General features: G+C 44.0%; 1 protein-coding gene across 2 annotated transcripts; it reads right to left on the bottom strand.

The window, feature by feature from the left end:
• Window positions 1-7,312: 7,312 nt before the first annotated feature.
• On the bottom strand, window positions 7,313-23,128 carry TCAF2 (TRPM8 channel-associated factor 2). Of its 2 annotated transcripts, XM_005862804.2 has the most exons (8): window positions 22,670-23,109; window positions 19,460-20,095; window positions 15,749-16,740; window positions 15,391-15,488; window positions 12,187-12,400; window positions 11,610-11,849; window positions 10,522-10,859; window positions 7,313-8,083 (listed from the first exon to the last, which is right to left on the bottom strand). In XM_005862804.2, the coding sequence occupies exons 2-8, from the start codon at window positions 20,080-20,082 to the stop codon at window positions 7,829-7,831; spliced, it is 2,760 nt and encodes a 919-aa protein (XP_005862866.1). In that variant the 5' UTR covers window positions 20,083-20,095; window positions 22,670-23,109; the 3' UTR covers window positions 7,313-7,828. The 2 variants fall into 2 exon arrangements, with proteins under 2 accessions (XP_005862866.1, XP_014392360.1); XM_014536874.1 differs by lacking the exons at window positions 12,187-12,400; window positions 15,391-15,488 and having other exon boundaries at window positions 22,670-23,128.
• Between the last annotated feature and the right edge of the window lie 527 nt (window positions 23,129-23,655).

Consider the following 23,655-nt stretch of genomic DNA (forward strand, 5'->3'; position numbering starts at 1 on the left):
CTCTTATGAATGTGAAGGGTTGTAATCTGGTATGGTCTTACTCTGACCACTGAGTACACTGGCTCTTGGATCTCCAAGGAGGTGCAAAGTCAGCCACTGCCTGAGGCCACCCAGCAGGAGTTATAGGGAGATCTGCAGATTCCTCCTCTTTGTTTGGTGTTTGTAGGTGCCCAGATGAGGCCCAGCTGTGAAGCAATGCAGGCTGCTGTTGAACCTTGGGCTTTCTTTTGGAAGCTCTGGGGCTCTCTGACCCAGCTGCAGTTTGTTAGGTTTTAGATTGCAAAAGGCCAGGCCATTTGTATGCAAAAGCCTCTGGTCACAGCTTGGGTGGGGTTGTAAATTGGGTGGGGCATGGTCTCAGGGAATCACCAGGGTGGAGCAAACAGCAATGGTTGCCCTTCAGCCCTGCCCTGGAGAGGTCCCTGGGTCTCTGTGTCCCGCGGCACCGTGCAGAAACAATGATTGCTGCAAGCACCTCTGAGAGAAAGCCGCCCTCGTGTTCCTGCCCAATGCCAGACAGTCCAGTTTCTCCCCATATGAGTCTGGGTCCCCAGAGTCTCACCCGGAACTGGAGTTCAGAGCAGTCGGGAGCTTGTATCTTCCTCCCAATTGAAAAAGGCAACAGCATACCCAGTTGCCATCCTGTTTCAGGGGGCGCCTCTGTACCTCCGCACTTCTGCACCTCCACTTCTCCCAGTTTCAGTGTGCTTTTCTTTCCTTCTAGTTGGATAACTTCCATTCAGCCAGCTTTCCCATGGTTCTGGATGATATCTGTTTTGTCATTTAGTTGTAGTTTTGATGTGGTTGTGCGAGGCAGCAAGTTCAGGTGTTTATCTATGCCTCCATCTTAGTTCCTCCCTGCTGCTTGCTCTTAATAGAGGAAGCATTAGCTCATTACCTAATGCCATAAAGTGGTTTAAATGGCATATACTGACTTGAAGAACAAAAGGAAAAATAACAAAAAAACAAAAAATGATGTTCAGTGCTGTGGACGGCAGAATCCTCTCCCTTTCCCTTTGTTTTTTTTTTCCTGCTTTTCCCAAGAACCTATTTGCCCTCTGCCTCAAAATCAACACAGAAAACAATATCAGATGCTGTAATCTGCATTTTATAGTGCCATTTGAGTACAAAGAGGTGTCTTTCAATCTTTGCTTTTTTTTTTTTTTAAATCAATGCACCTCAAACTTGCTCCCAACGTTCCAAGAGCCAGGCCAACATGACTGTGCAGACACACCTTTGCTATGTGCTGTCAGGCTTCAGGGCTGGGGCAGGGAACATGCCAGGTGTTGCTGGAAACGAATCAGCTCTCCTCTCTACATAGCAGGAGTCTTTTCATTATAAAATGCAAAGCAGCAGCCATTTTTCATCACTCCCATCCCCATCCCTCCTTGCCAGGGCCATAGGAAGTGGCTGGGAGGATATTTATTCTTGGCTCTTTGATTTCTCTTATTTAACAGAGCCCAGTGACAGCTGCTTCTCTGAGCGCAACGCCAGCTGGCTCAGGGCTAGCCGCACCTGGAAGGCAAGTGGCAGAGCTGACCAAGGGCTTTGACCAAACCCAAGCGTGCAGGTCACAGCAACCTCAGCAGGCGGGCTGCTCCCAAAGACTCTAGGCCCCTCCCAGCTCCGCACCCCAGCTCTCTGCTCTCCCCCTTTTACCCACAGGTACCACCGGCATGGTGTGCCCCAAGGCTTGGTGTGCAGATGCCAGGGTTGCAGGTTCAAGACGCTCCACCTCCTCCTGGCACTTTGAGCCATAAGCGCTGCCAGGGACCTTTCCACTTGGTCTTGGTCTTTGGTCACTACTGAGGTTTTCTGGACTCTCTAGGCCAGGGACAGCCAGGACCTTTGCCTCTGACCAATGCAGTGCCTGCAGCCTGCCTGGGGTACCCCCAGTGCCGGGAAAGCATGGGGACGTGGCCGGCCTGAGTGAGGGGCCATGGGAGTGGGGGGGGGTGGCTAGCTTCCCCACCCTCAATTGGGGTGAGAGAGGCTGATCAGGGTTGGGGACGGGAGAGGTGTTGGGCAGGGCAGCCATCTTGTGGTGGCGTTACGGCATGAGGGTCAATTTGCATATTACCTCTTTATTATATAGGATGGTTCATGGTGCCCCAAAATAATTGCAATAATAAGATCACCATAACAAATATAATTAAAAAGTTTGAAATATTGCGAGAATTATCAAATGTAACACAGAGACACAAAGTGAGCAAATACTTTTGAAAAAATAGCACTGGTAGACTTGCTCAACGTAGGGTTGCCAGAAAACTTCAATGTGTAAAAAGCAAAGCACAATAAAGTGAAGCAAAGTAAAATGAGATCTGCCTGTACAGCAACAATTATGTGACAAGAAGAATTTGGTTAGGATGTGGGTGCTGTGGCTACTGGTCACTGAATGCCACCAACAGAATTAATTCCATACTTGACACTCTTTTCAAGTCATCTGCTGGGGACCCAACATCCCAGTGGACTTGACTGACTATACTTTAGCTACAAGGGTTGAGGGTAAGGAATATACATATATGGCATTTTTAGCTAGTGTGCTGTGAAGAAGGACCTTGCACTTAGACTCAGACTATTTAAATGGGATTCCAAACAGGACCAGGATCCAAAAGCTGAGTAGCCAAAAAAAGAAAAAAAAAAGCAAAGAAAGAAATAAAAAGAAAACGAAAAGTCCCTTGTGCCTGTTTAAAATTCAAGAGAATTCAGTGAGTTGAGAGCAGATAGTCTGTGTGAGTCCAGTCAAATTTCCACTTTTCATTCATAGGTTTTTAGATGTGAATCAACAAATTCATTGTCAATATATGTTCATCCTAGATCCAAATGATACATTGAGAAGTAAGGTGCTAGTATTAGGGGAACCTGCCTCCCCCAGATGTTTTATTATAAAAACAGCACTGGCTGGTGTGGTTGGAGTATCCTTTCATCCACCAAAAGGTCGCACCTTTGATTCCTGGTCAGGGCACATACCCAGGTTGGGGGTTCGATCCCTGATCAGGTTGTGTACAGGAGGCAACAGATCATTGTTTCTCTCTCACACAATGTCTCTGTCTCTCTCTCTCTCTCTCTCTCTCTCTCATTTTCTCTGCCTCTCTCTCTAAAATTAATTTCAAAAACACATATCCTTGGGTGAAGATTAAAAAAAATCTCAGCTAATTATAGTTCATTAAAAGAAAAAATATCATTTACACATTAGTCTCCAAATATCAAGCATATAATAAAATCGAATTGAGATGATAGAAAATCAGTTTTTCTGGCTGACCTATGGATCATGATCTATCTAATCTCTTTTCCTTTACTTAAAAACTATATTCTCATATAAACTAAATATAATGTACTTTTCCCCATTTAAAACATATAACCCACAATTTCTCCCTCCATGCTGGATTATTCGCAACTATATATAAGTATTCTCTAATATGTCATTATTTTAAAAAACAAACTCTTCCCTTGACCCTTTAACCCTCCAGTTACCTGTTTCTTTGCTTCCTTACCAAGAAAAATGTAAAGCATTTTGAATATGAGTTGTCTTGAATCCCTCATCTCCCATTCTCCTCAACCTGCTCCAGTTGGGTTTCTGACTCAGCCACCACCTACCTTGATGAGATCACCAACTGCCTCCATGAGCACTGATCCCAAAGTTACCTCTCAACCTTCATTTTACATGACATTTTTATGACTTTTTAACAACATATGACTATTGTCATTGCCCTCCCCCTCTGCTTAAAAAGTATATTTTCTTCCCCACATTTTTGTGATACTATCATAAATTTGGGCTTTCCTTTTTATCTCACTAGGCTAGTCCTTCCCATTTGCTTGCTTCAAAATGTTGGCCTGCAGCATTCTCAGTGTGCTCCTTCTTAAAGAATTCAACTCAGCCTAAAACTTTGAATACCATCTACATTCTGGTAAGTTCTAAATTTACATTTTCAGACCTGACCTCTACTCTGAAGTCTAGACTCATCTATCAAACTGCCTATCTAATATCTTCTCTTAATTCTGTACTCTAAACCTCTAAAGTCTAGTCTAGACTCATATATCAAACTGTCTATTTGATATTTTCTCTTAATCTCACACTCTCATTTCCCACTATCTCAGTTATAGTATGAAAAACTCTGACAGCTCAAGCCGAGAGCCTAGGTGTCATCCTTGATCTCTCTTTACCTGTCTCCATCACTTCCAATTTATCAGCTAAGTCTATTGCTACACCCCCAAAATATAGAGGACCATATTTTTCTGAAAATAAAACTATTTTGTTTCTTCCTTTTCAGTTTGCTTAATTTTCTTATCTTAATGCATTAATGTGCCGAGCCAGCACAACCATGGGTGAACCTGAGAGGGGGTGATGAAGGATGGAGAAGATAGACAAGAATATAAAGCTGGGGCTAGATGGATGCTGCCCTCTCTGATGGAGAGACAGTGCCACAGCCTGCAAGCCAAGTCTTTATTTTATAGCCAGATTCCACGAGGCAAAAAAGTAAGGGAATGGTCAAGATGTTTACAATGTTTTCACGGGTTTCGAATCTACTCAATTACATGCACCTGATCAAGCTTTGTTTACTTGCTGCACCTTCTGCAGCCTATATCACTTAGGCACGTGAAACACAGATTGGGATCATAAGGTCAAGCTGACAACTATAGCCTTTGGCTATAATTGTTCTGGGAAGGCTTTGCCCTCCAAGCTAGGACTTGCACGTGGCTTTGCCACGAGAGGACCGTGCCCTCTCATTAGTCCAAGGCTTGAACCTGTTCAAACACTGTAGCTGCTCTCCACACATTAATAAGGACTTCCAAGGATATATTGAAGATAGATTAAGAGTGAACATTCTTCTCATGTTCTTGAATTTAATGTGAATGCTTCTAACTTTTTACTACTGAGTATAATGCTTGCTAAAGGTTTCTGGTAGATGCACTATTTGTTACAGGACATTTTTTTCTACTGGACTGTGCTGCAAATTATCTTTTGGCATGATCATAAATTTTTCTCATGTAATCTGAATTTAGCGAACATATTAGATTTATTAGAACTGGGTCATCTTTGCATACTTGAGATTTACCAGTTCCTCCAATCCACTTCCCCTGGACTTGGGACAACTCCTGTGGCCACAGCTGCTCTGAAAGCACTTTGTATTAGGCAAGTTCTTGGTTTTCTTTAACCATGTGATACCATCTCCCTAGATCTTTTAAAAGGAGCCTGCTTTCTGGTTTTCCATTGCTGTGTTAGAGGTTTTGAAAAGACCTTGTCTTTCTAGTAATTTACAGCCAGGGGTTGAAGAGGCTGGAGTCTGTGCTTAGAATGCCATCTTGAGGACAGATAGGAAAGAACTCAAGTTATTTTGGTTGATGTCATAAAGAGATTTGGGGATCATCTTGATTTAGGGGAATGCCTTTGATCTGGAATATAATGACATATAGCAGGGCCAGGAAAAGTGATCTTTCACAAGAAAGAAAAACCACTCAAAAATTAATGCTGGCTGAAGTTCAAATAAGGTGAGAAAAGAAACCAGTATGGGAAGAAGTGAAGACAGAGACTATAAAATGTCAAGGCCTAAAAAATTAAATTAATAACTGATGATTTCCCTTGAAAGTTTCCATCATCATCCCTACAAAAAATTTTCTACAAACATTCTTGAAAGTACTGAATCTTTAATATATAAATGGGGTGGGGAGGAAACCAAAGGAAAGTTTCCTTCCATCCAGTCTGTCAACCAATATAACCAAAATTTTTATGTAGCTAGGTCTGAGATAGAAGAAAGTGGAGGAAAAATTAAAGTGATATGGAAACTTCCTTCTAGATTAATGGAAAAATTTCTTTTGAATTTCAGTAATTATCATAGGACTCTATAGGGTATTTAGTTGGGATAGTAGTTGGGAATCCTTAATCAGTCTTGTATACCTTTATTGAGTACACAAATACCTATGGAAAACTTTTGATGTGCCAGGCACTTTGATATGTATTGGAAATAAAGTCCTGAGAAATGCAGGCTCAGCCCTGCCTTCATGAAATGCACAGCCTAGTGAGGGAAAAGAACATTAAACAAGCATTAATTTCAAATGTGATGAGAATTATTAAATAAAGCATGATGGGAGGCATGACTTCAGGTAAACAGTAAGCATAGGTCATTAAATTGAGACTTTAAAAGAGGAGTCACCCAGCCATTGGTCATTCTGATCAGATTCCTGTCTTTCCAAAGCTGGGAAAAAACCCAAATTCTTTGTTTATGACAATTTTTCCCCTCTTTATCCAAAGGTTTCTTTAAAATCAAGACTGTGTCCTGGCTGGGTAGCTCAATTGGTTAGAGGCGTGGTCAGCAAACTGCGGCTCGCGAGCCACATGTGGCTCTTTGGCCCCTTGAGTATGGCTCTCCCACAAAATAACACATGCAGGTGCACGTACAGTGCGATTGAAACTTTGTGGCCCATGCGCAGAAGTCGGTTTTCAGCCTGGGCGAGTCTATTTTGAAGAAGTACTGTTGATATTTGGCTCTGTTCACTAATGAGTTTGCCGACCACTGGGTTAGAGCATCCACCCAAGGTTGTGGGTTAGATCCTGGTCAGGGCACATATAAGAATCAATCAATGAGTGCATAAATAAGTGGAACAACAAATCAATGTTTTTTTTCTCTCTCTAAAAATCAATCAGTGAATAAAAATGAAAAAGAAACAACAAGAGTATATGGTTTCACAATCATGGAATTCCAGAGGTGGAGGCGGTGGTGACCATCTGCTATCTTATCTTTACCACCAGTGGAAAACTGGCTTGTGTTTTCACTGTCATGACTCATGTGGAGCCCACTGACTGTGAGGAAAGCGATGTGAAACCAGCAGGGTCTGCCCCAGGGTAAATCCTCTGTGAGCAAAGACAGGGGTCACCTCACTTTAATCACAAACTTTCGAGGACTTGAGGAAGGTGGAAAATGTTTCAGTTGAGCTTTTCTGATGACAGGTTTAGATTATAGTCAAGCATCCTTCCAGAGGCAGGAGAAAGGATAAAGGATAGGCTAGGATCTCGACAATGCAGTAGGAGTGACACTGATATTCATTACAATCTCTTACACGAGGACTGAATGCCAACCTCAGGGTGGTCAACTCAGAAGTGAGATTCAGTTTTCAGGTTGTCCACACAAAACTGGGACCTGGAGAAAGCTTAAGGATACCCTTACACATGGGTACATGTTATGGTGCAAACACATTCACCATTATCAAGTAATACATTTTTATCCCCATGTCATGGGTACCTGAGTCATTAGGAGGGCTTTAAGTTTAGATGTATATTGAATATGCTCTGGGGTCAAACATTGAAAGGTAAACATTTATGAAATCACTACTTTTATTTTGAAACAAGAAAAAAAAAAGAATACAGAAGCACAGAGAGGTTAAATGGTTTTCCATAGAGCCAAAAGCTCTCTCCACTATACCACCCTGTCTCTCCTGCTATTAGAAAAGTTCTCAAAGCACAAGAAATTAAGATCCTTGTTCAGTCAGTAGTGAGGGAGTGATATCAGATTATTATGGTAATCCATGGTCTTTAGAAATATTGGTCAAAAATAGAAACAAAGAGCCTGCAGGACCTTAAGATGCCAAGACGAAAATTCTTCCACTGGAGGACTAGGATGGTGAAGCACAACTCCTGGGGAGAGTGACAGTATAAGCAGAGAAACAATACAGAGAAGTACCAAAGTATTTTCCTGAGAAAGTTGTCTTCATTTTGTCTTTGGACCTTCACTGCCTTTCTGAAGACAGGGAAGGAAGTAGGATTCAGGCTCAAGGTACATGGGTGGTGGAGCTGGCCAGTGACCATTCCTGTCCCCAAGTGACTCTGTACATTTTACTCCTCAGTATGGATGTGAACCCGCAGGGGGTTTTCTTCCCACCAAGGCAGACAAGCCAGGCTCTCAGCCACTTCCTTCTGGATGGGCCAGCCCCAGGCCTTAAAGAATGGAGCCAGATTCTTCTGCACTTTTTCAGAGAACTTCCTCACCCACAGATTCATTTTGCCAGTGTTGTCTTTGGGGATGCTGGGTAGGGTCTGGTACTCAGCAAACAGTTGGGTGAATGGCTCCCATCCAAAGACCTCCTGGAGCTGAGAAGAGAAAGAAGGGGCAGGATGAGACATCAAGTTTCCAAAAGTAACGGCAACATGCTTGTTCATAAGAATATGTCCTTTACGGCCCTACTGGTGTGGCTCAGTGGTTCAACATCGACTTATGAACCAGATCACAGTCGATTCCTAGTCAGGGCACATGCCCGGGTTGTGGGCTTCATCTCCATCAGGAGGCGTGCAGGAAGCAGCCAATCAATGATTCTCATCATGATTCTATCTCTCTCTCCCTCTCCCTTCCTCTCTGAAATCAATAAAAATATATTTTTAAAAAAGGATATGTCATTTATGGTGATTATTTCCTCTTAATCATTTATAAGCTTCACTCCTATTATCTGTCCCTGTCTCTCCACCTGACCTCTGCACATAAATACAATCCCATTGGCTCATTCCAACCTCCTATTATCCAGTAATTCCAGAATCTGGCCACAAACCTATACTCCCTGAATCCAGTAGGGGACATCATGAGAACCTAATATCTGACAAGGGGTATATACTCAATAAATGACAGTTGTTGTTATTATTATTATTATTGTCTTTAATTAAAAAATTAGATCCCCAGATCCTAACTGTTTTCCTTGGCATCAGACAGGTTTGAGCCCTAGTGAGATGAGAAACCTTCATTTTGTACATATTTGGGATGATATAGGGAGAAGAGGTTAATAGAGCTGAATTTTGACAGGTGATCTGACAGGTAATAGACAAGACGTTCAAGCAAGTTGAGGCTGCAGGAAGGAAACATGGGGAGGCACAGAAGCCTGGAACAGCGAGATATGCTCATAGCGGAAAGCAGCCTGGTATACTAGAGGGTAATTATGGAGGTGAGGAAATGGAGCTGGAGCTGGAGGTGCTGATAAAGGGTCTTCTACACTTCATCCTGTATGGAAAGCAGAACATTCGGAAAGTGTTAAATGTGGAATATTAAGATTGTTTTGGAAGGTGGGTGGTAGAGGTAAAAGCAAGATGCTGGAACAATTTAGGAGGCTTCTGGAATACACAAGGAAGAATAATGAGGACCTGAGTTAAGGCCTGAGTGGGAGGAGTGATGGTGAGCAGAAATCTCTCAGGTACAGAAAGCAGGTGTCTGCTTGTCTTGAGGCAGAGGCTCAGACTCCGAGATGATAAGTGTGCCCATAGCTTTTGCAAAATGATATTCAGGGCTCTACGGTGAGTGGGTATGTGGGGAGGGCAGAATTAGGTTTTTAACTTCCAACTTCAATGGCAACCTTCTACCATTTAAGGCCTGTTACCTTATAGACCAGCTGTGGGCAAACTACGGCCCGCGGGCCGGATCCGGCCCGTTTGAAATGAATAAAACTAAAAAAAAAAAAAGACCGTACCCTTTTATGTAATGATGTTTACTTTGAATTTATATTAGTTCACACAAACACTCCATCCATGCTTTTGTTCCGGCCCTCCGGTCCAGTTTAAGAACCCATTGTGGCCCTCGAGTCAAAAAGTTTGTCCACCCCTGTTATAGACCCTTGGACTGGCTATATAAGAATACAGAATGGATGCAATGCAAAGTTATTTCATTGACATCCACTCTTTAGAAAATGAGTGAAAGAAGAAACAAAAAAGAGCAACTCATCATTAACTTCTGATTTTAAGTTCTGGGTCCATCCTTTAAATGTATGATATTGGATTGGCAGTTTAAACTCCTCAACTTAGCATGTGCCTCTGTGAAAAGTGTCCCTGTCTATAGGGTTCAGGTGGACAGCATAGGAGATCTGATATGAAGAACAGCTTTGACAACTCCAAACTATTAAAATCCCAAGCAGGACTGGGGACGGAGACAGGGACTTATGTTAATTTCATATAAAGCAGACCTGGTTCAGGGCTTCCTTCCACTTGGTTGGTTGGTTTGTTTATTTATTCATTCTTAAAGCATTTTGGGTTCAAGTGGGATGATGTAAGTCTGAGAATCTCCTTAACAGCCTCATCTCCTATCATGCCTTCCTGCAATTGTCCCATAGACAGACATGTCACCGTTACTATGAAGGGATATAACACTTGACCCATAAAACTAAGGTGAGGTAAAACAAAGCAAAGCAAACAATGAACATTTCTGGAGTACTTATTAGGTGACCAAGGTCAAAACCAGTGAGTGGAAGAGGTATGATTCAATCTCAAGAAAGCCTAACTCAACTTCTGCCCTTGGTCAAAATACCAATAGGCTGCATTTTTCTCTACTTACTTTTTCATAACACTTTTCATTTCCTCTTACTTATGATTGCAAAATTATAGGAGGCGAATGGAACAGGTATAACCTTCTCCATGTAGAAATGTATAAGCTGAGAAGCATCACCATATGGCCCAGTCTCTCATGTCCAGGGGAGGTGGTGGGCCTGGGCTGGTGAAGAATGTTACATAACAGAGGGGTCTTATGGCCCCCACCTCACTGAATCTTGGCTGAGTACCTGTAGATATGTTTCCAGAGCTGTCCACACATTCCAGTTACACAGGGGGGCTCCCTTGCCCAGGTGCTCTTTGATCCTCTTCTCTCGTTCTGGAGGGCTCAGAGCAGGGTGGGCCTGAGCCCTGGGGATTCCCAAGACTGTCTCATGCACATAGACTGACCAGAGGTTGCAAGTGGCCTCAGTGGTGTGCGGGGGGAACTCCCACCCATGCCGCTGCTGGTTGTGGCCCAGCTCATGGATGGCTCCCCACAGACCTCTGCTTCTCATGTTGGTCTCATTGATGAGCTCCTGCACTGATTCCAGGTGGCACATGATGGGGTACCCTGAATGCATCCAGCCTGGGAACCAAAAAGAAAGAGAGGAGGCATGAGGTGGGGTACCTAAACCCATCTCCCTTCATTCCTCTCTATTCCAGAATCTCTGTGCTCATTGGAAAGTAAATGGCTTTCCTATATACTTCACACAGACATTCTTGGTATAATTCATTTCTTCATTTTTGTGTGTTTCCTCTGGGTGCAAGGCTGTGACATTATGTCCTGTGTCTGAATTTGAGATCCTCAAGGCTAGAACAGCATCATCTCTTCACCTATGCAAACCACTGCTGTCTAGATGTATACTCTTTAACAGACAGAATCTTGTCCTTTTTAAAAGATCACACTGAAATTCCAGAGGAATTTTTTCCACTTGGAACCAGACTTCCTTATTTTTTCTTTAGATTCCCTCTTTCCTCTAAACCACTCAATACTTAATATAAACCTCTCTTCTCCCTATTTTCATTGCCACTCTGACTTATGCTGGAAGGAAATGTTTCTATTTTAGCCTCTCCTTGAAACAACCCTCAGTGTCATCTGTGAACTCCTAGAACCATTTTTCCTGAGATTGTTCTACCCATCCTGTGAAATCTCACCTTGTAGATGTAAATGATTTACCTTCTCACATGTAAACATTTTTGCATCCCATCAAGGTCCACGTCTTTTATGGCTTTTTACTTTTATTGGTAAAATTATGCCTTTCCCACATTGGACATTTAAAAAGGCAAAATGATAAATGGTGTCCACTGACTAGGAGTCCTTCCCTGGAACACCCACCAGCTGAGATTTGTACATCAGCAACAATCCTCTCCGGACGGTGGAACGGGAAAGGCTGAGCTGCCAATCTGGCTATAGCCTGCATCATCTTATCCCAGAGGCGGAGCACAGGCTCAGGGTCCTCCAGGGTCCGGAGGTTTTCAGTTGGCACCGTCAAGATGATGTTGTCTGTTGCCAGCTCTCCCCAGGGAGCCAGGCTCTCCTGAATACAGCTCTTCCACTCCTCCTGGGATGTCTTACCTACGAATAAATATCATGGATCTCTCAACCACTTCCCCAACTTCCCTTGAGCTGAAAAACACAACTTGAACTCTAGGAAGAGGACACTGAAATAATGAATTATTATCATGTGGGTCTCCTATGAAGGGAAGGACAGGCCTCCAGATCCTTCCTTTGGTTCTACCCTGAAGTCTCCATAGGCACAGGGTGTTCAATTTCTCCTGCCTCCACTTCAACCTTGAACAGTTCTTCCTCCTTCTGTCCACCCATCCCTCTCCCTCTCCTCCTTAGCAACCAGCCCCTAAACTACTACAGCATCCTTAGTGCTCCTTCTTCCCTCAATGTCCAGTTCACTTACCCAGCTTGTAATATGGGGCAGGCACAGCACTCTTAATAGTGATGGACATGGGTCCCAGTTTACTGCCTTTGGGCACGATGACATAGAAAAGGCCACCCCAGAGGCAAGAGACTGACTGTTTGGTCTTGTTCATACACCATCGGTGAGACACCATAGGGGCTCGAGACAACTTGCTGGCATTGTTCAAGTCATCGGTGTGGCATCCAATCTGTACCTGCGGTGTTGTGTACATGAAGGATATTAGAAAAACTCCAAGAGCTCCAATATGGTGGCAGAGTAAGTGGAAGTTACACTCACCTCCTCCCAAGACCAAATCAAAATTACAACTAAATACAGAACAATCAACCTGAATGATGAACTAAAGACTACCTGAACAGAAGTCTTATAAATAAGGATTTGCAGAATCCACATGGAGACTGGTAGGAAGGGCAGAGAGGTGAAAGGGCTGGTCTTGAAGCCATGTGCAGCAGTTGAGAATACCAAAGGATATCTCAGCTGCAAAGGTACCCCCTGAAGAACGTGGGTATCAACTCAACTCCGAGCTCCCAAGCCCAGAGTACCAGTGCTGGGAAGAGGAGCCCACCTAACAGCTGACTGTAAAAATCAAAGTTTAAAGACAGAGAATCTTAAAAGCAGTGAGAGAAAGATAGTTACCTACAAGAGAGCTCCCATAAGCTGTCAGTTATTTCTCAACAGAAACATTTCCAGCCAGAGGGATTGGCATGAAATATTCAGTGATGAAAAGCAAGGAACTAGCCCTGGCCTGTGTGGCTCACTTGATTGAGAGTTGTTTCATGCAGCAAAAGATCAAACTATATTATAGGCCATAGTAATCATAGTATGGTACTGGCATAAAACATGCACATAGATCAATGGGACAGATGAGAAAGCTCAGAAATAAACCCATGCCATGCACAACAAAAGAGGCAAGAACATACAATGGGGTAAAGCCAGTTGATTTAATAAATGGTGTTGGGAAAATTGGACAGGTACATGCAAAAATATGAAACCAGACTACCTCCTAACACCATATATAAAAATAAACTCAAAATAGATTAAAGCTTAAATATGAGACTCGAAACCATAAAAAACTTAGGAAAAAACATACTGAAGTATCAGATATTTCTCGTAGCAATATTTCTTCTGCTATATCTCCTCAGGCAAGGGAAACAAAAGAAAAAATAAACAAATGGGACTACATCAAATGAAAAAGCTTTTGCACAACAAAGGAAACCATCAACAAAACAAAAAGACAACCTACTGAATGGGAGAAGATATTGGCCAATGATATATCTGATAAGGGCTTAATATAAAAAAGTTATAAAGAACTCATACAACTCAACAGCAAAAACAAATAATCCAATTAAAAAATGGGCAAAGGACCTGAATAGACACTTATCTAAAGAGGACATACAGATGACCAAAAGATATGAAGAGATGCTTAATGTCACTAATTATCAAAGAAATGCAAATTAAAACCACAGTGAGAAACCAACTCACATCTGTCAGAATGGCTATCATCAATATATCAAGAAACAACAGGTGTTGGTGAGGATGGGGACTGTTGGTGGGAGTTCAGACTGGTGCAGCCATTGTGGAAAACAGTATGGAGTTTCCTTAAAAAATTAAACATGGAACTGTCTTATGACCCAGTGATTCCACTATTTCACTTCATGTATATATATATATATACACACACACACATATATGTGTGTGTGTATGTATGTGTATATATATATGCGTATATATGTGTATGTATATATATATATATATGTAAACTCAAAGCACTAAATCAAAAAAATATATGATCCTTATGTTCATTGCAGCATTATTTACAGTTGCTGAGATATGAAAGCAACCCAAATGCCCATCAATAGAAGAGTGGATAAAAAAGCTGTGGTACAAATATACAGTGGAACATTACTCAGCCATAAAAAAAAAAACTTACCATTTGCGATAGCATGGATGGACCTAAAAGATATTATGCTAAGTGAAATGAGTTAGCCAGAGTAAGACAAATACCATTTGATTTCACTTATGTGTGGAATCTAAAGAACAAAATAATGAACAAACAAAATTGAAACAGACATAGATACAGAGAAAAGATTGATGGTTGCCAGAGGGGATGGGGTTTGGGGGACTGGATGAAATAGCTGAAGGGATTGGGAAGTACAGATCGGTAGTTATAAAGTAGTCATGGGGATGCCAAGTACAACATAGGGAATATAGTCAATAATATTGTAACAACTATGTATGGTGCCAGGTGGGTATTTGAATTATTGAGGGGAATACTATGTATAAAGTATATGATTGTCTAACTACTATGCTACACACATGAAACTAATATAAAATAATATTGTATTGTAAATCATAATAGAAAAAAATTAGACAAACTCCACCTTCCCTTTTCTCTGAGCTACGCATGGAAACCTATGATATTTTAGCACTTCAAAAGTAACATGGACTGAAGCACGAAGAGTCACTTTTCTAGGGATTAGAACAGCTCCTGAGGCTGATTATGACTAGGTCCCACATGCCTTCGCATCAGGAAGAACCTCTTCTACTGGATCCTAAACCAGTGTGTTGAGTTTGATGCTGAGGATGAGCCTGTGGGGTCCTGTATACAGACAGGAGGTGTGACCACAGGCAGCAGGATCTGGCCTGAGGGGGAGACCTGAGTCTCTCTCCTTTGTCAGGCTTGCCCCTCTCCCCCTCCCCGCTCCCCCCTCCCCTCCAGGACTGAGTACTTCTCTGTTAGGAGTCCTGGACTTGCTTTTCTTAGGTTTAATGTGAGTTCCAGAAAGGAGCCTGATACAAAAGAAACCCTAGCTGTGGAAGGAAGTGACTTTCAGAATTGAGGCAGGAGGAATTTAAATTCTGAGTGTAGTGAGTGACCAGATTAAATATACCCTTCAGGTGTCAAGGTAAAGAGGTAAAACCCAGAAAGGCAGTGTGCTCTCCACATTCCTGTTGGGAGGCAAACATCACCATGTGTGGAAATTGTGGCTTAGGTCTGAGTGCTGGATCTGATGTTAGCACTCTGGCGTCGTCACTCACTGCCTTAGGCACTCTGAAATTTAGCTGCATCCCCTGAGAAACCTGTAAAATGAGCTACCCGTGTTCCTGGTAGCATTGCCATGAGCTGGATGAGAATAAAGCAGCCCTGAGGTTTGGGGATGTGGGTAGTGGATGTTCTGGCCTTACCTTCAGGCCGGTATCGGCCACAGCTTCAGACAGTGAGACTTCTGCATTTTGTCCATTTAGGACGTAGAGTCCAGTACTCACCCAGCACTCACCGTTGCCTGAGAAAAGCCATAGGAAAGGCTGAGTTCTCCCCACTGGAGCAGCACAGCCCCTTCCACAGGTGCAGGCCCTTTCCTGCATACCTCACTTAACTCATCCATGCTTCTTGCTCTCATCCCTTCTAAACTCTAAGACCCCAACCCCTCTTCCTGAAAGTAGTTGGTAGAGAATAGAGCTGCCTGCCTGGGCTTCAGCATCTGTTAACCCAACCTTCCCCCGGGTCCTGCAGAGCTCCCAGCACTCTCCTCTAGCTCCATACCTGGGTTGTTTCCATCGATGTCCACAGCAATGGAGTGTACTGAGGGGTCCAGGCTGGAGTGGCAGGTCCTGGTTCCCCAACCCTGCACCAGCTTGGAACAGTCAGTCCCAGAATGTACCAGCTCAGTGGCTAGGCAGAGCACTGTAGCCTCAAGGGAATCACTGGCCACTGGGTTTTTCCGGCTCACAGCTGGGAGGCCGGACAACTGCAGCATTTTCCTTATAAGTCGGTGCATGGACATGTACGCAGGGACCCCCTCAGCAGGGATCTGCAGGAAGGCGGCCCCATCACCTCGCAGTTTTGCCAGCCAGCTCTTTTCCAAGTTCCTATTCCCCTGGTTCAGGACAGCCTGGAATTCCGATAGGGCCTTGCGGAAGTGGTAGCTCCGCATCTGGGGGTTGGGGACAGGGAAACACCCTGGGTTGAGAGACTGAGGTAGGATGCTAAGGCCAAAGCAGTTGAGGATGATGTTACCAGGGAAACCAGCCAACGTGGAGTGGCCCGGGTTCTGGGAGGCCCACCACCAGGCCTGGCCCCCAATCAGCAAGCCCCCTCCCTCAGCCACAAACTCCTGTAGCTGCTTAGCCTGACTGTCACTGTAAGCCTTACAGCAGTAGACAGCCAAGCCACTTGTCAGATGGGGCTCCAGACTGCATTCCAGGCCATGCTCCGACAGTAGGGCACACAGGTTTTCTAGACTTGTGTTCACCCCAACTTTGCCTGTCTGGCCTCTGGACAGCCAGCGTACAGCATTGAGCAAAAAGGGCCTCATCTTGGGAGCACAGAGCATGCCCTCATGGGCAGCCAGGACCACCCGGCCCTGGCCATAGCGGGCAGCGGCCAGGAAGCAGCCGAGTGAGGCATCTAACCCCAGAGGGAAGGCCAGGGCCCCGTGCACCAGCAGCTGTGAGGGGAGTCCTCCTGTCTTGATGTCCAGCTCTGAGATCCCTTCCAGGAGCTGGTGCTGGTCCTGCCTGAGGTCCTCCCCACACCTGGAAAGTGACAAAGGGGTCACAGTCAGTCAATGAACCATTGAAATGAGTTCACTACATAGAGAAATCAATGTGTGGGCACAAAGTTCATGCCAAGCTCCTTATTCTTACTGATAACATTTAGGATTTTAGTATGTAACCACTTATTTTTTTTCACATCTAAGGCATATTTTTTCACCTCTTAACAATCGATGGCATATCATTATTTAATTGGCATATTTTGTTCTATCTCAGTGACTCATAAAATAATGGTGCCTCTTATAATCCATGTTGTCCTAGATTTGATGAAATACTGAAGAGTAAGGTAGTGACCTTATTTGAACATCTTAAAATCTACATTCTCCAAATGAACTCTTCCCATGTCAGTCAACTGAATGTGGACTAGTCTGGCTTGAATTTCCTATATTTTCAAATTTCGAAAATATGAGTGAATTAAACTAAAAGAGATGGTCTATTACTCCTGAGAAAGTAGTCCTACTTACACATATCTCAGAGCTAATTTTCTGCAAAGGCAGGCTGTAAAATTACCCTCACCTTGTGCTAGTTCTGATCCAGGAACACATTACAAGTATATTGTTTAACATTATACTTGAAGACTTATACAAATGCACAGTCTTTTTTTTTTTTAAATTCTCACTTAAATGTGATGATGTACTTACTACTTTTTATTGAGAAATGTTCAAAATGTAATGAATTCAAAAGAGGTTTTATATTCTAGGATTTTTCTTTTTTTAAAAAATACACACCCAATTTGTAGATACTCTAAATGCCAAACAACAGGAAACTGATTAAATAAGTTATGGTTAACCCTAGACAGCATACCATGTAGTAATTAAGATAATAATTAGATAGTGGAAAATGCTTAGGGAGAAAATTTTTTAATCAGATTAAAAGATACTGTGTACTAAATAAGCCAAATTTGCAAAACAAACAAACAAAACACCGAACACAAAACAAAGCAAAAACAAAAAACAAAACCAGATACAGAAACAAGATTTAAAGCACATTTATCAACATGTCTTCAGTAATCATCTTGACTATTGGGATTATAGGTGATTTGAACTATCTTTATAAAATTTTGTCTCATAATAAAAAAATTTAAATCAAATGTTTAAAAAATAGTTTATTCATTTGAGTAGCACAACATTATTGAAAAAAGTAGCTCTTGTACAGTTTCTCCTTAATTTCTTCTCAGCATGAAAATGAGGACTGTATCTTAGTTTTGGCATCTGACTTTCAAACTAACATGGCAAATGTCATACAGGTTCAGGCAGCAGTTTTTGTTTTTTTATAAAAATATGTTTTTATTGATTTGAGAGAGAGAGGAAGGGAGAGGGAGAGAGAAACACTGATGTGAGAGAGACATTGATTGGCTTCCTCCTGTACACACCCCGACTGGGACCAAACCTGCAACCTGGACAAGTTCCCTAACTGGGAATCAAACAGTGACCTTTCTGTGCATAGGACAATGCTCAACCAAGAGCTATAGTTTTACCTGTAGCTTTCTCTACTTATACAGATTCTAGACTTATTTTGGAAAGTAATGCCATTGAGCTATAAGACTTAGCTTGTATGATGCTTCTATGTCTCTGGATCTATTTTAGTTTATCAGTTTATGTTGTTCATTATATTCCACACTAGAGGCCCGGTGCACGAATTTGTGCATGGGTGGGGTCCGGCCAGCCCTGCCCCAATGGGGGCCCATCAGGGCCAGGCCAGCCAGGGGAAGGGGACAGTGGGAGGTTGGCCAGCCAGCCACCCCCATTGGGGTTGGGGGGGTGATCAAGGCCGGGGCCAGCTGCCCCCCACCCCCATCCCCGAAGTGCATGTCATAACGACGGGTCATTCCGGTCGCTTAGGGTTTTATATATAGATATAGATATAGATATAGATATAGATATAGATATAGATATAGATATAGATATAGATATATACAGATATATAGATATTTAGATATAGATATGAGTGAGATCATGTGATATTTCCAACCTCAGGGGGAAGGAGTGGGGGGAGTTGGGGGGAAGAGATCAACCAAAGGACTTGTATGCATGCATATAAGCATAACCCATGGACACAGTCAGTGGGGGGAGAGGGTGAGGGCATGTGCCGGGGTGTGGGGTGTGTGTGTGTGGGGGGGGGGCAATGGGGTCAAGTGGGAAGAGGTCAATGGGGGAAAAAGAATTCATATGTAATACTTTAAACAATAAAGAATTTTAAAAAGACACTATCTTCTCCCATTATATCTTATTAAGAAATGTATTGCCAATAAAATTTTAGTATTTGTTTTTAAAAGACTTAGCTTGTAGACTTGGCTTCCATTCTTAACTGTTATCCCAGAATCTTCTGAAAAGCACCTCCTAAAATTTCACCTAATGATAGAAAACCTTCAATATGGAGAGCCATCATTAATGAAATTGCTAACCTGAGGGTTCACACTCATGTGCTTATAAAAATGTCTAGCTGAGTGGGTGACTGATGGGCCCTGGTTCTGGTGGGCAGGGTAGGATCCTGCTTCCTTCCTTGACCCAACAGCTTGATGACCCTGTGAAAATTACTTCCCCTCTCAAAGTTGCCATTTGCTCATTGGTTTCTGGGCTTATTAAATAGTGATCATGATCTTTAGGGAATAATGGAGACACTGTGGCAAAGGGAATGGAAAGTTAATCCTCATTTCAATAGGGTCACTGGGAAAGACTCCCTGAAGGGACATATTACTCACCTGACCTGGAGTGGGATCTTGGGCACCTTCTTAGAGACTTTGAATGGGCCTCTGTCCCCATAGGTGTCGGTGAAGTACACTCCAGCCACACTGGTCACCAGGTTCCCAGGGAACCTGGATAGCACCTTGTCACAACCGTGCTGACTGGCCCAGTACCAGGCCTGGCCCCCAATGAGCAAGCCCCCACCACATTTCACAAACTGGACCAGCTCTGTAGTCAGGGTTTCATTGTAGGCATTGATGCAGTAAACCCCTGAGAGGTCTCCCAGTTCTGGCTGAACCTGTGCCTCAATCCCAGAACCCCGCAGGATGGTAACTAGTGGTTCCAGGGAGGTGTGCACTCCCACGGGAGCCCCAGGAGAGGGACGGAGCCAGTTCACTGCATTGAGAAGAAATGGAGCTAAGCCAGCATCCAGCAGGTAGCCCTCATGGGACACCACCACCAGGCGGCCTCGGCCATAGGAGGATGCAGCAATGAGGACCTGGCCCTTCTTATTCACCATCACTGGGAAGGCAGCCTCTCCAATGAGAAGCAGTTCACACGGGATGGGACCTTCAGGGACATCCCAGCTCGTCACTCCATTTAGAAGGGCCTCGAAAGCCACCATGGGAGTTGTTGCCATGATCACTCAGCTGCTGCAGAGAAAAGCAAAGACAGTGTGATCAGAACAGGTGAAGCAGTGAGTGAACACAAGAAGGAATGAATACATTCGGACGAGAACCATTTCTTGGGTCCCCACTATGTGCCAGCACTGGTGGTGCAGCAAGGAACAAATCAGACAAGGTCCCCACTTTTCTGAACCTAGTATTTTATAAGGGGAAGGACCATAAATAGGTCGACCAACAGATCAATAAAATGCAGCAATTAATAAGTGTTATGTTGAAAATAAAACATAATGATGTGTCGAATGACTGGAAAAGTGCTTTAGACTCGGTGACAGGAAGGCATTTATGAGAAAGTGACATTGAAGCTGAAACCCGACATGTTAGTTGAGACCTGACAGGGTGCTGCCAGAGAAGAGCAGTCCCACAAAGAGAAGTGACAGGGAGGCCGCAGAGAACCGGGCAGGGAGGAGCAGGACCTGAGTGGAGTGGGGAGGGGCTGATCCTGTGGGGCCTGGTAGATCAATGCAACTGGTGACTTAGTATTTCATTTCCCTGGACAAAAACGTTAGGTGACCTTTCAGAAACTGCATTTGTTCTGATACCTTCTTTGACTAAACGAGTTAGAAATGCCTCCCAATTTATCCTGTCTAACTAGGGAGTTCACCACCTCCATTTGGGTAGCATTCTGTAATTTCTGGAGCTCTTTTAAAATTTGCTGCTCCTAAAAGTAAGCTCATTATCCCCCTCAGAGCAGGTCCTCTTGAATAAATTAATTAAGTCTCAGTTTCCCCATTTGTAGAAAAAAAATCATACATCTCTTAGAGGATTGTTTTTGAAGATTAAGAGAATGCATGTAAAAACGCCTTTTCCCGGGCTGGGTCCACAGTGGGCACTGAGAAAATGTTTCTGTCCCTTTGCTTCCCTTTGGATCTTCCCCAAGTGACAAGGATCCTGCAGTAGATGCTTAGGTGCTGGTGCCATGTCCCCTCCGCCCACTTCTAATTTCAGTGGATGCTTGAGATGCATCCTAGAGTCCTCAAAGGGTCCTCGGAAGAACTGAGTTCTGGCTGCCCACAGTGGAAAACAGCTCCGCGACATGCCTCATCCTTCACTGCCTTTCCCACCTTCCTTGTCTCCTCCTCCCCATGTACTCACTCTGGGTTCTGAGCTCACTTCCCAAATAAACTACCTGTACTCAAATTCTTCTGCCAAGCTTTGCTCTGGGGAAGCATCTAAACTAAGACAGATATCAAAGCTCTCTGCTGCATTTGCCGCCTTCCTCCCTTCTGTTTCCACCTCATTCCTTCATCTTCCTTCACATCATTCCCTTTAGTTTACATTCATATATATCTAGACGGGACCAAGTTAGTTTCTTCCCAGGATGTGTTCTTATCTACATCTTTCTCAAGTCATCCTACAGACATCTCTCCCTAATAAGAGCCCTCCACTTTCATCCACTGTCCATATGGCAAAAGTTGAGTGCCTCACTCTGGGTTTTCAGGTCTCCAGGGCCTGGACTTTCCCTTTTTTCCTGCACTTCCCTTTCCTGCTATGTTGGTTCTCCACGAGATCTCTAGTTGGCTTGACTTATACTTCCTGTAAAATTCCAGGGTGGTTTTTTGTTGCTGTTGCTGTTAGTTCTCACCGAAGGATATTTTTTCCATTGATTTTTAGGAAGGAAGGGAGAGGGAGAAGGAGAGAGAGAGAAACATCAATGTGAGACACATTGATTGGGTACCTCCTGCACATGCCCCTGCAACTGAGTTATGTGCCCTTGACTGGGAATCCATGACCCTTCTGTGTGTGGGCGGAGGCTCTAACCATTGAACACACAGGCCAGGGCTTTTTTTTTTTTTTTTTTTAAATCTACCATCTCTTTCTCAGTATTGCTCCTAGGACAATAAATTCACAAAGACAGACATCTCCTGCCTGGAGTGTGTGGGTGCGTGATCCCAGCTTTTGGGTTCAGGAGTGGGAAAGGCAGGAAAGAGTTCTGGTACCTGAGGTCAACATTCTGTTCATTACCTCTGAGATGACAAGGGAAGTCTTTCATTAATCTGGACAGCCCTCGTTTTACAGGAAAAACAAACACAAAACACAGGAGATGAGTAATATACACTTGGGACGCTGACCCCCAACTCTAGACCAAAGTGCGAACGCACATACACCCATGTTTGTCAAATTCTTGACTCACAAGTTCAAAGGGGCGAGAGAAAAGTGTTTTGAGACAAATAGTGAATACCATCCGACCGGCGAAACAAAACGAAATAAAAACCTGGCGGGAAGAAGAGACAGACACCCTGATAGAAGGAAAGTTACGCGCATGTGCCTGCCACCCGGGGGTCGCAGTGTGTAGGGTGCTTGGGCACCCAGCCGGAGCTCGGATTGAAAACTCAGGCGCGAAGGAGGAGAGATAAACCAAAGAACTTATGTACTTATATGCGCAGCCCACGGACACGGGCAGTAGGGTAGTGAAAACCTGGAGTGGATGGGTAGGGGCAGAGAGGAGAAGGGGAAAAGGGAGGGGGATGGGAGATATCTGTAGTACTATCAACAATAAAAAATATATTTAAAAAAAGAAAAAGAAAAAGGAAGAAAACTCACGCTTAAGTCTTCCGGGTCGCGGCGCTGGCTCCGGTGCAGGGACTAATGCAGGCGGTCTTGGCTGGTGGCCGGTGGGGCGGGACTAGGTGAGACTGGCGGACACGCCCTGGAGCCAACCTCCCTCTGTCACTCCCCGGCCGCTGCACGTGGGGCGACCCAGCGGCAGGGGGGCGTCTGCAGAGTGAGCGGGGGTCCCTCCGGAAGATGGGGTCCCTCGGCCTGGCCTGTGGGAATCGGACCAAAACGGGCTTTCCCACATCCCCTGAGTGGTCCCGGAGTGCGAGAGGGCACTCTGCAAAGTTGCAACGCAAGTATGCAATAAACCAGATTCTGGGCGGACAGTGTCCCAGCAACAACTTAACACTGCAGAAGGTGGAATCGCGTGGCCCTGAGGAACCGGGCTCTGTCCTCTCTGGTCCGCCCTCTCTGGTTCCGGGGTGTGTCACCCATGAAGTCACTGCTGGGCAGCTCCTGCGTTGAGGGTCTGCCCCCTGGTGGTCAGCAGCTGCCATGCAACCTGTGCTGGGGTCATTCGCAGAGATCCAGGGAATTCAGCAGAGAGAACTGGGCCTGGGATTATACACAGAAATCATGCCTAGTGATATTGCTGCTGGGAAGGAACTGTGCCAGTTCCACACACATAAGTCCCTGCTTGGCTGCAGAAATTACCGCTAAAGCTATCGAGTAGCTGCTGCTTGTATTTCACCTAAGGGGTGGGAAGGTGAAAATCACTGTGGGAGAGTAGTACTAGGAGATTCGCGCAAATCTGATTTTACACAGCTTTGCATAACAGATACACCATTTTTAATTCAGTGAAGCTTTATTTTGCTTTGATTTTAGGGGGAGAGAGAGGATACAGGAAGGGTAAGTGTTATGACTGGAGGATGATTATGGAGAAGGGGATTTTAGACCTCTTATTTTCTAAAACTCCCATTGGGGCTACCTTTGGTTTTACAAGTAAATTATCACTCTGTTTTTAAAGTTAT

The sequence above is a fragment of the Myotis brandtii genome, unplaced genomic scaffold (assembly GCF_000412655.1).
Source record: "Myotis brandtii unplaced genomic scaffold, ASM41265v1 scaffold168, whole genome shotgun sequence".
Lineage (NCBI taxonomy): Eukaryota > Metazoa > Chordata > Mammalia > Chiroptera > Vespertilionidae > Myotis > Myotis brandtii.